We start from the raw sequence: 15,134 nt of genomic DNA, 5'->3' as shown, positions 1-15,134 counted from the left end.
GTCATCAACACATCAGAACATTCTGGAAGAAAATACAAAGAACACAACATATTACCACCAAGAGTAATACAGTATAACATGCCTCTGGCTATGTATCTTTCACACGAACAAAAAGGATTATTGATCAAGAAGTTCACGGTTCTAATATCCCTTATTTAAAATTTTTTTTAGAGTACCCAATTCATTTTTTCCAATTAAGGGGTAATGCTATTTAACTGTGCTGTCCTCCGATAGCCCTTCTTTTGAGATGTGGAGATGCCGGCATTGGACTGGGGTGAGCACAGTAAGAAGTCTTACAACACCAGCTAAAGTCCAACAGGTTTGTTTCAAACACTAGCTTTCGGAGCACTGCTCCTTCCTCCCTCCTTCCTTATTTTGAGAGATAGACATGTGCATGGTTGGCTAGATTCCTGAACGAAAAGACAAAGGTCTTTTTGACCTGATAAAAATTCATTTTCTGAAATATACTTTTTCCCATTAACATTTTGATCCGAGAGATGGTGATTAATCTGATACGTTGGCAACTGTATATTTTGGACTTTTCATTTAAGCTTTTGTCTGCATTCCCTTCCCATGGCACCTTTAGTCAGGTTAATGAAGGGTTAATGATTACTTCTTTGTGTAATTCAAACACGAGAGGGCACCACCACTTCTCTGTATTTAAATCAGACCTGAGTGATTTCTGGGTAGTTGGTGACGGAGAAAGCTTGAGAACAGCACAAGGAGAAGATTAAATTAGACTGTTATAAACTGAAGAAGCATCATTTATCAATGAAATTTTCACAGCTATAAATAGGTTTTAAAACACGGATGGCACACAAGTCAGGGTGATATTGGGGACATTCCTGACTGTCTGTTATTCCCATTTGGCTCCAGCTTGTCTCCCACTCGGAGGCTTCCGGCGTCCGGTTGCCATGGAGATAAGGCAGCGCGCGCTGTCTGCTGGGAGCGGGAGAAATGGCGGCCAGCAGTGCGGTGAGTGAGAGAAAATGACTTAGGAAGAGTGGGAGCCAGGATCGATGACAGAGAGAGAGAATGAGGGAGGGAGATTGTGGGAGGAAGGGAGGATGAGGGAAGATGACGGAGGGTGGAAGAATGAGGGGGACGGGTGAATGAGTCAGACAGAGGTTCCCACGCTTAGGCCTCAGGTAGGACAATTTGGTTCTTTGGTAATTGTTGTTTTGCCTTAACTGCAACCCCCCTCCACCCCACATTCCCTATTCCTCCACCCGGGCACATGTTGGTCATTGTTGTCACAGGAGTTAAACAGGCATGTGATGGGGTGATGTCTTTCAGAAAATTACACATGTGTTTGTATCCGGAGGTTTACAAATGTTCTTTTCCTATGAAGGTGATGCAGCTTTAAAATGATATCTGTATTAAGGCAGTTGCGAGTTATAACTGGGAAGCCAATGATTTATGCAAAATGTTTATTTGAACCTTTTTTACAGCAGTCCCAAGAGCTTCAGTGGCAGGGAATTTAGCAATCTGAAGGACAGACGCAACAGCAATGAAACAAAGGAAATAAGCTACCCATCTGCATTGTCTGGAATATTCCTATTACATCCCTCCAAACACTGGTAAAGCTGACAGCTACTTCCTATAATTCTTTTTTAAAATAAATTTAGAGTACCCAATTATTTTTTCCAATTAAGGGGCAATTTAGAGTGACCAATCTACCTATCCTGCACATCTTTGGGTTGTGGGGGTGAAACCCACGCAGACACGGGGAGAATGTGCAAACTCCACACAGACAGTGACCCAGGGCCGGGATTCGAACCCGGGTCCTCAGCGCCGTAGGCAGCAATGCTAACCACTGTGCCACTGTGCTGTCATGTCAGTTCTCATTTTCTTTTTTTTCTATAATTCTAATAACAAATCATTAATGCAGATCCTTTGAGAATACTGTCACGGCCAATCACCGTGGCTACTTCTGTACTTCATATGTTGTCAAACCCAGAGACTTTTGGTGAAGAATTGCTTGAAAGAAACATAAGTGATCTTATTCCAGGATGGTTGATGCTTCATGTTGATATTGTTTCCCTCGCATGTGCAGTCAAATGGATCAAAAGATAAATAAAATTACTTCAAGTTCTGCGAAGATTCCAATCAGAAAGGACTTAAGAATGAAGAAAGATGATCACTTGTTGAAGAAAGATCATCAAAGGTAAGCTTTAGAAAAAAGATGCAGGAGACAGTTCAGTCCAATGACTCACGGGGATAATAGAATTATAGAATGATTACAGCAAAGCAGGACACAATTTATGTGTATCTGTGTGGCACATGTGAGATGCATGAGTTGATGCATGAGTTGATTTTTTTTGTTTGGACATTTTTGTGTGATCTGTTCCCTCAATCAGTGTGCAATTTAGCTATCAGTGTTGATGTTTGAGTAGTAGGTTGGTGATAGTGTTTTGCATAAAACTTGAGATGGCTACTGGCCTATTCTAGCTGGTCGGTCTTTAAAATCTAGATCTCCTGTGTTTTGTTCTGTATTCTTGTGACTCCTGGCCTGGGTGTTGGGCTGTCAGTTGTGTTGATGCTCGCTGAAATCTAGGGAAAAGGTCTGTCATCCAGGTCCTTAATACTGTATAGAATGTAGTGTGGTTATTTTACTTCCCTTGGAGGATTGAGCTGGGAACAGTACTTGAACTCTGCTGTTTCTTGGCTCCTGGGATGCACTTTTACTTAGTTCTGTGGTGTTGCAGCGGAGGAATAATTAATTTGCTTCGTTTCAAACAGATATCTGAGGGTTGCCATTGGATCTTTGACGATAAACCTATTTGTCATTAATGTTCACTTGCCAATTGCTGAGCACCTTGTCTGGTTTTGAACAGGGGTACAGGGAATAGCTTTCACGAACATGTAGAGTTCGCAGCCAAATCTTTGATATCGGCCACACAGCCTGGAATTTTGCTGTTATCGTCGACAGCAATTCCAAAGACTTGGGAATGTTTGACTACATTCTGGTGAATGTAATTTGCGTTATAACCAGACAAATGTGTCCATTGTGTGGTGGCGATTTGAGGTTTACTTGGATGTATTCTGCTCACAGAAGTACCTGAGCATCCATTCATGTTACTGAGGCCAGAAGTGCTATCTATTAAGGATTGCAAGAAATCCAACTTTGATTTTCCTTGAAGGATATGAAACTAATCAAGAATTTGTGATCCAACTCTTGTACTCTTGAGAGGGTGGCACAGTGGTTAGCACTGCTGTCTCAGTGCCAGGGACCCAGGATCGATTCTGGTCTTTGATGACCATCTGCGTGGAGTTTGCACGTTCTACCCTTCAAACCCGTATCTGCATGGATTTCCTCTGGGTGAGTGCATGGGTTTCCTCAGAACAGGATTGATAGGCTGAATGCCCTATTCCTGCTCTGATGTTTCTTTGGAAACAATAGAGATGAAATTCAGGCAGTTAAACGTAGATTATGATCGGAGGAAAAGGACAGTGTATAATCAATGGCACCACCCAACCCCACCCCTGAATTTTGCTGTTGTACTTTTACTTGTATAGGTGTGAACCAGCAAAGGGTGATCATGACCCAGTGGTAATGTTACAGTACGAGTGGTCCAGAGGCCCAAAATAATGCCTTGGGGACACTGTTTTGAATCCCACCACGGCAGCTGGTGGAATTTAGATGCAATAAATTCAGTTAATTGATAAAAACCTTGAATTGAAGGCTTGTCTGAGTGCTGATCCCCATCATCAATTATTGTTAAAACCCATCTATTTCACTAATGTCCTCTTCTGGCCTACATGTGGCTTCAGACCCATAGCTTTGTGGTTTACTGTTAACTGACCTCTGAAATGGCCTAGCAAGCCGCTCATTTGTACCAAATGGCTACAAGGACTGCTGTGGTTCAAGAAGGAATGGGTAACAAATATTGGTCTTGTCAGCAATGGCCACTCCCATGAAAGAATTTTTAAAAATATGTGACCTGAGGTAATTTACCCTGTTGGTAAACATTTTTGACAGAGACCTGAAGCGATTCATTGCCTGTAGGTGATTTTGGCTGAGAAATAACTAAAAATGGTTGGTTCAGTTTCATGTTGACTGCTATGCTTCTGGAGATTAGTTGTGAAGTTACTTGTTACGTTTCTGTAAGATTAGCACTACTCTCTCTTTTGTTCCCCCAGTGCTGCGAGGGTTCACCCGCAAGTGAATACCCAGCTTCCCAAAAGTACATTTCGGGGACATTCCATAAAGCACAGTGGGACTAATGTACATTGTGTCAAAAAGAGCTTGATTCCTTACCGAGTGAATTATAACTGGAACAGAGGCGGGCGATTGAAGGAACTTCGCATCAGGTAATGTTTGCAGTTAGTGAATACTGAAAGACTGCTGTTCCACCTTTGAGGCCCAATATTTTATCCAAAACATCGTTTATGCAAACAAATTTGAAAAAAGTCAGAATGAGAAAAGATTATTTGGGCTATTTGAAATATGACTGGAGTTATTCAAAAGACCATCTTTTTGCCTTTAGCCTTTTACTGGGTACATTATGGCAAACATGTCTCATTATGTGTAAAGAATTTGTTCCTGATATTTCTGTTTTAAATTTGCTTCCATTATTGTACCAATTCTGGTTATCCGAGCCTGTTTCATGGATTTTGTTGCACTTTGAGCCTTTTTTATTTTGCCTTAATCAGTGGATGAATTCTAGTCTTTAAATGTGCAAGAAATGCGATCTGAAGTAGTTCTTTATACCAACCAGGTGAAATTGTTTTTCAAACCTGATCAATTTTTCACCGAAAGTGAATCTAAATTAACTCCTGGAAGAAGGTTTTACCATGAAAATACATGGAAACCAAGTAAGTAGGAGTAGGACATTTGGCCCACCGAGCCTGCCATTCAATATGATTGTGGCTGATCCTCTATCTCAATGCCATACTCCCTGCTCACTCTCCATTTCCCCTGATGTCTTTAGTGTCTACGGTCTGGAGAAATACTTCCAATTGTAATGGAGAACCTCCAGTAAACAGTTGTTTTTTTAACATTTCTTCTCTCAACACTGTCACAGTTGAATTGAAGACCCATTGCAAGTCCTACTTGTCCTTTTCTGGGGCCTCGGAACTGTTGGACTCCTTATCGTTCTCTGTTTACCTTTCCTCCCGAAGCCCACAGGATTTTAACACCGATGATCTTCGACTCACCTGAATTCTTATTTATTCTTTTCAGCTTGGCTGGTGACCCATGTTCTTGGCTCTTAATCTAGTTTTCTCAATTATAGGAAGGGAGAGATATTCTAATTTTCCTGCTACATCCAATTGTTGACCATAGCAGCAGATTTTCTGCAAACTGTATTGAAATTGTAAATGGGTTGTGATTTTGTTACACATATTCCAGATAAAATATTTCACTCCAATCTTAATGTCAAATGGATATAAATTAGCCAGGTCATGTTTAGAGCACACACTTTGACACTGAATTTCCGGGAATGGAAGAGGTTCCAGGAGGTTTGAAAGGTAATTTATTTCCTTTCAGTTGGTTGAATTAGTGACAAGGAGGCATGAATACATTATCTCATGTTGCTAATGCTATCTTTGAGGGATTAGATAAACACTTGAAGAAGGGGCCTGTTTGGAAAAGCAGAGAGATGAAAAGAAAATTAGATTGGGCCTAAATGCTAGAGCTCTAGCCGAATGATCTTGTTTTATGATGTAATCTTTGTTGATCTATGCAATAATCAGAATTTGAATTTTAACCATAACCAATGTATAAATTTCTGAAAAGCAAATACCGAATGAGTTGTGTAACCAAGACATGAGGAAGGCATATTGGCCTGGTTTCTGTTGGCATTGTAATCAACTGTATCCTACACAAAGCTCTATCATTTACAAACTGGACATGATTGCATTGGCTGAAATGCATTAGCCTAAAGAGCCTTTCTTTCTAAATTCTGATTGCGCAGGACTTTAATAAAAGGGCCAACTATCTGGTTACACAGATTTTATGACACATATATTGAAGAATAGGGAATCAGTTCCTACATTTCATATATCCATGTTAAAATATGATAGAAAGTCCCTGTGATTTGCTTTGTTGTATAACATCCATTCTATGCAATACGTTTCAAGTATAAAACATAGTTGTTATTGCGCTGGGTGCTCAAGGTTTCAAGAAGCACTGACTTGTTCAAATTCTAAAATTTTGCCATCAAATTTGAAATGTTGTGCATCAATCTTGCTCAATACGGCAGAGTGAACATGGTGGCCTAGTGGTTAGCACAGCTGCATCACGGCGCTGAGGTCCCAGGTTCGATCCCGGCTCTGGGTCACTGTCCGTGTGGAGTTTGCACATTCTCCCCGTGTCTGCGTGGGTTTCGCCCCCACAACCCAAAAATGTGCAGAGTAGGTGGATTGGCCACACTAAATTGCCCCTTAATTGGAAAAAATAATTGGGTAATCTAAATTTAAAAAAAAAATATGGCAGAGTGAGAATTTTAGACCTAAGTGCAAACCATCCTGAATGATCAAGTATCAGGTTATAAATTTCCATGCTATGCATTGTAATTGGGTGGAAACGTCCCAACTTTGGCTGTGTGTGTGTGTGTGTGTCACGCATGCATGTGGGTCATGGCACATAGTTAATGGGGTGTACTCGCAGTGCTCTAAACATCTAATGGATCACAAGAACATGGTAGGAGACATATGGCCGGTCACATCTGCTCCGCCACACAGCCTTAAATATATTCAATGATAGGGAAGAGAATTCATAATCCTTTGAATGAAGAAATTTGACCTAATTTCAGTCCTACATTATCAAACTCCATCTCTTGAGACTGTGTCCCTGCAATTTCAATTCCCCAACCAGGTCAAACTCCCTCCGTGTCTTCCCATCAAACCATTTCAGAATCTTGTATGTTTCAATGAAATCACCTCCCATTTTTCTAAGCTTCAGAGACCAGAAGCCCAATTTACACAGTCTCTCATCATAGGACAACCCTTTCACCCCATCATTCCATTAAACCAATCTTGTTAATCTTTGTTGTGCTGCCTCCAATGCAAGCTTACCATTCCTTAAATATGAGGACCAAATTTGCATCTACTGTTCCAGATGTGGTCTGTTAAGAACCCCACTGATGTTACCTGTGAGTGTGTCTCAAAAGCTGAAAGATAACTTGAAACACTGTTTCTTAGTGGTATATATTTGTTTGGAACAATGTACAACCCAATGAGGAGCCAGTCCAGTCGTTGTGTGAACAATTTATAAAGAATATTTATTGAAGTAAAAGAAAAAACACACAGTAAAAGTATAATATACTCTATGACACTTAAATATATGAATAACTAAACACACCGTTTTAACTTAAGCTATCTCTTGTTCCCTAAATATATCCATATTCCCTGAACTCGCTGAGACACCCATTTTCCATTTTGACTTATAGGTCAAATCCAGTTAATAATTACCCCACAATGCCACTTTGGTGACCTAATCTGGGAAAACATCTCTTCCTGGTTTAGCAAAGGCACAAAACTGGGGTTTTCAGGGGAGAATATCGGCAATCTGCCGTGGCTCTGAACATTGGATGGATCAGGCCTCTGTGGTCGGATCATAGATGAATTTTCCTGTCTAATTATTGGATGGAGAACTAGCCTGCTCACTAATGTGGGTGCCAGCAGTTACACTGTTCAATCTCTTTGATGTTTCACCCTGTGGATTCAACCTTCTACATCTCTTACACTTTAGAAGTTATCATTTGTATAGCCCCACTGATCTCTGGTAAACAATGTTTCTGATATGGCCATTAGCACCACCATGTCTATAGATGCCTGCTAATCTTGTTACTATGCAAATCACATCTCATTATTCCTCTAGATACCTGCTAGTCCTGTTAATTGTCTGTTATTTGCCACGTTCATAATGAACGGCGGAGCAGGCATGAAGGGCCAAATGGCCTCCTCCTGCTTCTATTTTCTATGTATGTTTGTATATATGTATTTTGATTTCATCTCCAATTCACTGTAGCCATTTCCCTAACAGGCCTTACCAAAGCCCTATGCAATTGTAGCAAGACCTATTTATCCCAGTACTCTAATCCCCTTGCAGTAAAGTCCAACATGCCATTTGCCTCCTTCTTTTAAATTTAGGGTATCAACTTCTTTTTTTGTCCAATTAAAAGGTAATTTAGTGTGGCCAAGTCACCCATCCTGCACATCCTTTTGGGTTGTGGGGGTGAGACCCACGCAGACACGGGGAGAATGTGTAAATTCCACATGGACCTGGGGCCAGGATTGAACCCGGTACTCAGTGCTGTGAGGCAGCAGTGTTAACCACAGCACGACCGTGCTGCTCTCCCGTTGCCTTCCTAATTGCCTGCTGAACCTGCATGGGGCTGGTTTAGCTCACTGGGCTAAATCGCTGGCTTTTAAAGCAGGCCAGCAGCACGGTTCGATTCCCGTACCAGCCTCCCCGGACAGGCGCCGGAATGTGGCGACTAGGGGCTTTTCACAGTAACTTCATTGAAGCCTACTCGTGACAATAAGCGATTTTCATTTCATTTCATTTCGTGCTGACTGTGTCTCTTGTGCGAACACACCCAGATTCCCCAGAGCACCAATGTTTCACGCCTATGAAAAATATTCTAGTTTTAGGATTAAAGTGAAAACCCACACACTCCCCACATAATACTCCATTTTGCTGCCCACTCATTTAACCTGTCTCTATCTCTTTGCAGCCTTTCTCTACGCTCCTTACATCTTATATTTCCACTTAAGTTTGTATCATCAGCAAGTTAAGTGTCCAGGAGACTCTGATGAGCTTGTCTCAAACAGATGGAGCTTTGTTGTCTTTAAAGAATGGTACAATAGAAATGTGCCAAGAGATTTGAATTTCACTCCCTTTCTGGCCTAAGATGGGGAATTGGAAGACATTGCAGTGCTTTCATGAAGGCTGAAACCTCACAAATTGGTATCCCAGCATCATGTACAGATATTTAGCTAATGCTTCAAGTTATTTCAAGTCAAGTTGGGTCAACCCAGATCTATATTTTGTCCAAATATTTTTACTTGAAGAATTTAACGTTCGTGACCTTTTAAGGAAACTGTATTGATTGGTAACACTGTCTCATTAACCCAGGCACCTTGCACGGAAGTTTCTGCATTTGTGGATATGGAAGACATTTGGGAGACTCCTTCCATCCAAAGCTAGGTGAGGTACCATTTCGTTTTCTTCCATGTTTTTTGAAGATGGGTGCAGATGTTAGTTTGCATGCAGAGACCCTCATTCTGAATTGATGCTGCGTTTAAAAACTGTATCTTGAGTGACCTGGCAGAGTTTCTCAGGTTAGAAAAAATAAAGTTTGTCTTGAGGGGTTCTGTGGTGGGGTTTGCCGGAGGTGTTAGTAATCAGTTTTGGAACTGTTGCTTGGGCCACAGCCAGGATTACTGGACCCTGTTGTTATTTGTCAGCTACTGCCCGAGCTGAAATCAACAAACTCAACACAGACCACATTTCAAATCCAGGATTACCCAATGTGGCTTAGTTACATCTGAGCAACCATCTGAGCCACTGGAATGTTCATGACTTTTTGAAGTATTTTTCTCCTTTCCATATCCATTAAGGCAAATGAGCTGCTTCCAGGCTAACATTCTACTGCTGTGAAACTTGATGCAGGCAAGAGGTGTGATGATTGCATCCAATGTCCCATTCCACCCATGACTCCCCTTTATACCAGTGGCTGAATGATTCATCTCGTTACACATGTGGGGCTTGAGCCAATGTGCCACCAACACCAGTGTTTTTAAATTAAATTTGTTTTGTTTAAAGATCAGGCCAGATGAAATGCTGAATTTGAAATTCATTGTGTAGCTGGATGTTGGTATGGTGTCACAGCATTTAGACTGGGGTTTAATAATGTAGTCAGCCTCGCTTGTGTCCTCTCTGCAAAACCAGAATTGCCTTTGCATTGGTGTTCATCAGGTGTTCACTAATTTGCTGGTTGGATGAGGTACAGGCTCAGTATTATCACGAGAAGAGCAGATAAAGTTATTTGCTTCCATGGTGATTTTTGGGCATGGAATCATGTGGCTATTGAGACAACAAGAAACTGAAAATAATGAAAAATAGTCAACACAGATTTGATGCATTTTAATTGGAGAGTTAAGGAAGTCATGTAATTTTTGAAAAATAAGAGTGTGATTAGAGTACAGGAGCAAAGATATGCGTACATTCACCAGTCATTAGAAGGAGCAATGCAAATTAACAAAACAATAAAGATACAAATAAAAGACTGGAACAGCATGTGGCGCAGTGGTTAGCACTGGTGGCACTAAGGACCCGGCTTTGAATTCCAGCCCTGGGTCACTGTCTGTGTGGAGTTTGCACATTCTCCCCATATCTGTGTGGGTGTCACCCCCACAACCCAAAGATGTGCAGGTCAAGTGGATTGGTCCTGCTAAATTGCCCCTTGATTAGTACTGGTGGGAGAGGAGCGGGCTTGTGCAATATGTTATGATTGAAGTATTGAAAGTACATGGATGTTTGCACATTTTTGTCTTTTTTTGCTTTCTTTCTGATGATGTCTGTAACTGTTTATAAAGCCAAAAACTACCTCAATAAAATTGTTTATTTAAAAAAAAAAATTGCCCCTTAATTGGAAAAAAATAATTGGGTACTCTAAATTTATAAAGAAAAAGAAAAGATGGGTTTGCTTCCAGGGAAAAGCAATTGTGAAAAGCATTAAGAAGGCAAATGGTATGTCAATGTTGTTTTGTAAGGGAATTGACATATAAAAGTCAGGATGTCTTGTTACTCTTATGCAGCGCTTTTATAAAGCCACTTAACTTTTAATAAACTTATTTGGAATGAAACTTCCATCAGCCATTAAAAGATACTACTTTTTCAAAATGCCTGTATTTCCCTTTGCCAGATCCCACTACTGTCATGCACTGGTGAGCAAAGCATTTGATGAATGGAAGGAGCAATGGTGGAGTGTGCGGATAGAATGGAAACTGATGGTTCGAGCGGACTGCCACTACAGGTAGCTGTTTTTTATTCTCTTCCTCCACCCTGGTTAGGACACAGTCTCTCAAGTGCTAAACATTCCTTAAATACCTCCCCCCAAATAGCAGAAAAATATCAATGATATTGCCAGTCCTGTCTTTCTGTCGAAGCCACAGAGTGACGTTGCTTTTTTTTACATTTAAAACATTTAAAAAATATATAAATTTAGAGTACCCAATTCATTTTGTTTCCAATTAAGGGGCAATTTAGCATGGCCAATCCACCTAGACTGCACATCTTTGGGTTGTGGGGGCAAAACCCATGCAAACACGGGGAGAATGTGCAAACTCCACACCGACAGTGACCCAGAGCCGGGATCGAACCTGGGACCTCGGCGCCATGAGGCAGCAGGGCTAACCCACTGCACCACTGTGCTGCCCAGAGTGACATTGCTGCCTCACAGCGCCAGGGCCCTGGATTCGATTCTGGCCTTTTTTGACTGTCTATATGGAGTTTGCAAGTTCTCTCCTTGTTTGCATGGGTTTCCTCTGGATGCTCTGGTTTCCTCCCACAGTCAAAAGATGTGCTGGTTAGGTGGCTTGGCTAAATTGCCCCTTGGCTAATGAGGAGAGTAGCAGAGCCTGAGATCATCTGACTTGATGTACTTGGTTCTTTAAGTAATATAATTGTCCTAATGTGCTTTGTGTAGTATACTGTACATTATTTTAAAAGTTAAGTTTAATACCGCTGTGGTGCAGCCTGCTACCAACACCCTGGGGGGTACTGTTGACTAGGAACTGAACTGGACTATCCATATGAATATGTGGCTACAAGAGCAGGTCAAAGGTGAGGAATCCTGCAGTGCGTAACTCTCATCCTGACTCCCCAAAGCCTATCCACTATCGACTCTCCACTTGCCTGATGAGTGCAGCCCCAACAACATTTAAGAAGCTCGACAACATCCAGACAGAACAGCCCGCTTGAATGGCAACCCATCCACAAACATTCGCTATCGCGATCGTCGATCCACCTCACAGTAGAAGTCATATGTATCATCTACAAGATGCCCTGCAGGAACTCACCAAGACTTCTTAGACAGCATCTTTGGCTTGGGTCACTGCGGAGTCTGCACATTCTCCCCATGTCTGCTTGGGTTTACTCTGGATGGTCCAGTTTCCTTCCACAAGTCCCAAAAGACGTGCTGTTTAGTGATTTGGACATTCTGAATTCTCCCTCAATGTACCCAAACAGGCGCTGCAGTGTGGCGACTCGGAGATTTTCACAGTAACTTCACTGCAGTGTTAATGTAAGCCTACTTGTGACAATAAATATTATTATTATTATTCCAAACCTATGACCACTACCATCATGAGGGACAAGGGCAGCCAACACATTAAGGTTCCCCTCCAAGCTGCACACCTTCTGGACTTGGGAATATATCACTGTTCCTTCATTGTCACTGGGTCAAAATCCTGCAACTACCTTCCTAATAGCATTGTGGGTTTACCTACACCATATGGACTGCAGCGGTTCAAGAAGGTGGCTCACTACCACCTTTCGAGGGTAACTAACGATGGAAAATAAATACTGACTTAGCCAGCGACACCCATATCCCATGAATGAATTTTCGAAAATTCCCTTGATTGACTTTCGACCATTTAACTGACAAAATGAACTGGTGATTAAAATGCATGCATGTAGATTTCTTTGTAAAGATTGATTTAAATGATTTGGGGGCTACACAGCAGTATTTTCATTTCATGACACTTCACTTTCATGCATAAGTTGGTATTTGATGTCTGACAATGGCTTGCTAAGGCAACAGTGTTCTTTTCTAAAGTACAGAATTAAATGGTTGAATGACTAAAGTAATAAAAGCTTGACGTAGCAAATAACCATTCCAGGTTTCATTCTCCATTTTGAGCTGAGTTAGCCAGCATCATGCCAAGCACAGCAGAAGTGCTGCATCACGTGAACCGATCTCTCCCAGGTCAGGGAAGGAGGTTATGAGGGTACTCAGCCATGGTTTTTGGAAAGTGCTTGTGGATTTTGGAAAAGTATAGGATTTGTTTTAGTTTCCCCCCCTCCCTCCCTCCCCTCCCCACGCCACATTGGAATAGCCAGCAGATCCGTGTTCATTATGCATATTGACCTTGCAAGGTAGCAAAATTCAGTCACCACCTGGAAATGTGCTGCAGAATGAGTCAGATTGGTATTTAGATGAGAAGTGAGAATGGTCGCAAGAGAAGTTGATGTGAAATGCATCAGAATGAAGATCTATTCATTTCTGTAATGTCCACATTCCTGCTCCTAACAGGTATCATAAATATAATCAAACATGGAGAGCCTGGCAGATGTACATCCTTCAACAGCAGAGGAAGAAAGCAAAATACAGGATGGCTGCTTCACACGGTAAGAGATGGAGATGCTCACAATTAATGAGTTAATCTTGGTTAACCTCCATTTTCAGATGCAAAATAGCACTGGCTTCTTCTGAACTGAACCTGACCAGCATTTCTAATCTACCAAGTCCCAAGATCTTGGTGCTGTGTACTTGTAGTAACCAGTGAGTGAACAATAAAGAAGTTTCAGCACTGCTCTATGCTCGCAGCCGACTAATGATTTGCTGTCAAAATAATTTTGGATTAATGACACTTGTCTTTACTTATGTTCAAATGGTCATAAACCAGGGGCTGATTTAGCTCACTGGGCTAAATCACTGGCTTTTAAAGCAGACCAAGTAGGCCAGCAGCACGGTTCGATTCCCGTACCAGCCTCCCCGGACAGGCGCCGGAATGTGACGACTAGGGGCTTTTCACAGTAACTTCATTGAAGCCTACTCGTGACAATAAGCGGTTTTCATTTTCATTTTCATTTTCAGTTCATCTTTAGGAGGGAAGCGCAGTTAAATACAAATATCCAAAGGTTGCTGTCCCAGTTGACCCATTCTGCTGTTAACCTAACAAAAATTCTATCTTGCTGCTTGCCTCACCTGAAAATGCATTGAATAACACACTTGCTGTGTTATCTTGGTAGGTACGAAATAAACACACTGCAGAAAGTTAAATATTGGTCATTTCACTTCAAGTATCCTGTTGGCCATGTGGTTAGGACCATTGTGATGCGAACAGATGAATTATTAACAGAAGTGTCCCCTTTTTGTTGTCCTGATTTCCTTTTTGCATTCCCACTTGCCCACTCTATACGCCTCTAGGGCGTCTGCCGTTTTGAGCCCTCAATATATCTGCCACAAGCCTTCCTTTTTCTCCTGATCCAATGCTGCATATCCCTCGATATCCAGGGTTCACTGGATTTGTTGGTTCCCACCCTATTTCTTGATTGGAACATGTTGGCTCTTTACTCTCCCTATTTTTTTCTTGAATGCATCCACTGTTCTATCACAGATTTACCTTCTCCCAGTCCACTCTGGCCAAATCATATCTTTTTTTTAAATTTAGAGTGGTCAATTAATTTTTTTCACTTAAGGGGCAATTTAGCGTGGCCAATCCACCTACCCTGCACATCTTTGGGTTGTGAAGGCGAAACCTACGCAAACATGGGGAGAATGTGCAAACTCCACCCGGGCAGTGACCCAGAGCTGGGATCGAACCCGGTCCTCGGCGCTGTGAGGCAGCAGTGATAACCACAGTGCCACCCTGTTTTTTTAAAAAACTACTTCCTAGCTCCCTAAATTCTGCTTGCAAGACCTCTTTACTTTTTTTGCCTTTATCATTGGTGCCAATGTGTACCACAATATCTGTTCTGTTTGCCCTCCCCCCTTCAGTGACATCCCTGGCACCTGGGAGGCAACACACCATCCTGGAACCTCTTTTGCGGCTGCAGAAACGCCTCTCTGTTTCCCCTTATAATTGAATCCCCTACCACTATGGCCCTGATATTCTTCCTCCTCCCCTCTTGTGCAACAGACCCACCCATGGTACCATGAAGTTGGCTGCTACTGCTTCCCCTTACACAGTCATCTCCTCCAACAATATCCAAAATGGTATATCTGTTAGAAAGAGAGATGGCCACAGGGGACCCCTGCACTACCTGCCTGGTGGTCACCTATGCCCTGTCTGCCTGTTCAATCTTCACCTGCGGTATGACCACCTCTCTGAACATGCTATCCTCGAATTGCTCAGCACCACAGCGAATCCACTCTTGGCTCCGAAATGCGGTTAGC

The 15,134-nt window shown here is 41.9% G+C and overlaps 1 protein-coding gene across 8 annotated transcripts in view; it reads left to right on the top strand.

Moving 5' to 3' along the window:
• The first annotated feature begins 904 nt into the window (after positions 1–904).
• Positions 905–15,134, top strand: part of sfi1 (SFI1 centrin binding protein) — a 293,546-nt gene continuing 279,316 nt past the window's right edge. For 6 of the 8 annotated variants that reach the window (XR_005460253.1, XR_005460252.1, XM_038793406.1 and 3 more), the window contains exons 1-7: positions 939–975; positions 1,452–1,580; positions 2,057–2,167; positions 4,144–4,314; positions 9,086–9,157; positions 10,878–10,988; positions 13,269–13,363. Coding sequence is in view for 6 of the 8 variants with exons in the window: in XM_038793406.1 (XP_038649334.1) it covers positions 2,061–2,167; positions 4,144–4,314; positions 9,086–9,157; positions 10,878–10,988; positions 13,269–13,363 (556 nt within the window). In the remaining 2 variants the exon portion in view is untranslated. Of the gene's footprint in view, positions 976–1,071; positions 1,149–1,451; positions 1,581–2,056; positions 2,168–4,143; positions 4,315–9,085; positions 9,158–10,877; positions 10,989–13,268; positions 13,364–15,134 lie in introns of those variants that run through there. The other 2 variants (XM_038793413.1, XM_038793402.1) reach the window with 2 other exon arrangements.

This window comes from Scyliorhinus canicula, chromosome 1, assembly GCF_902713615.1.
Source record: "Scyliorhinus canicula chromosome 1, sScyCan1.1, whole genome shotgun sequence".
Taxonomy (NCBI): domain Eukaryota; kingdom Metazoa; phylum Chordata; class Chondrichthyes; order Carcharhiniformes; family Scyliorhinidae; genus Scyliorhinus; species Scyliorhinus canicula.
The sequence above is the reverse complement of the archived record's forward strand: the minus strand, read 5'-3'. Positions and strand labels throughout refer to the sequence as shown.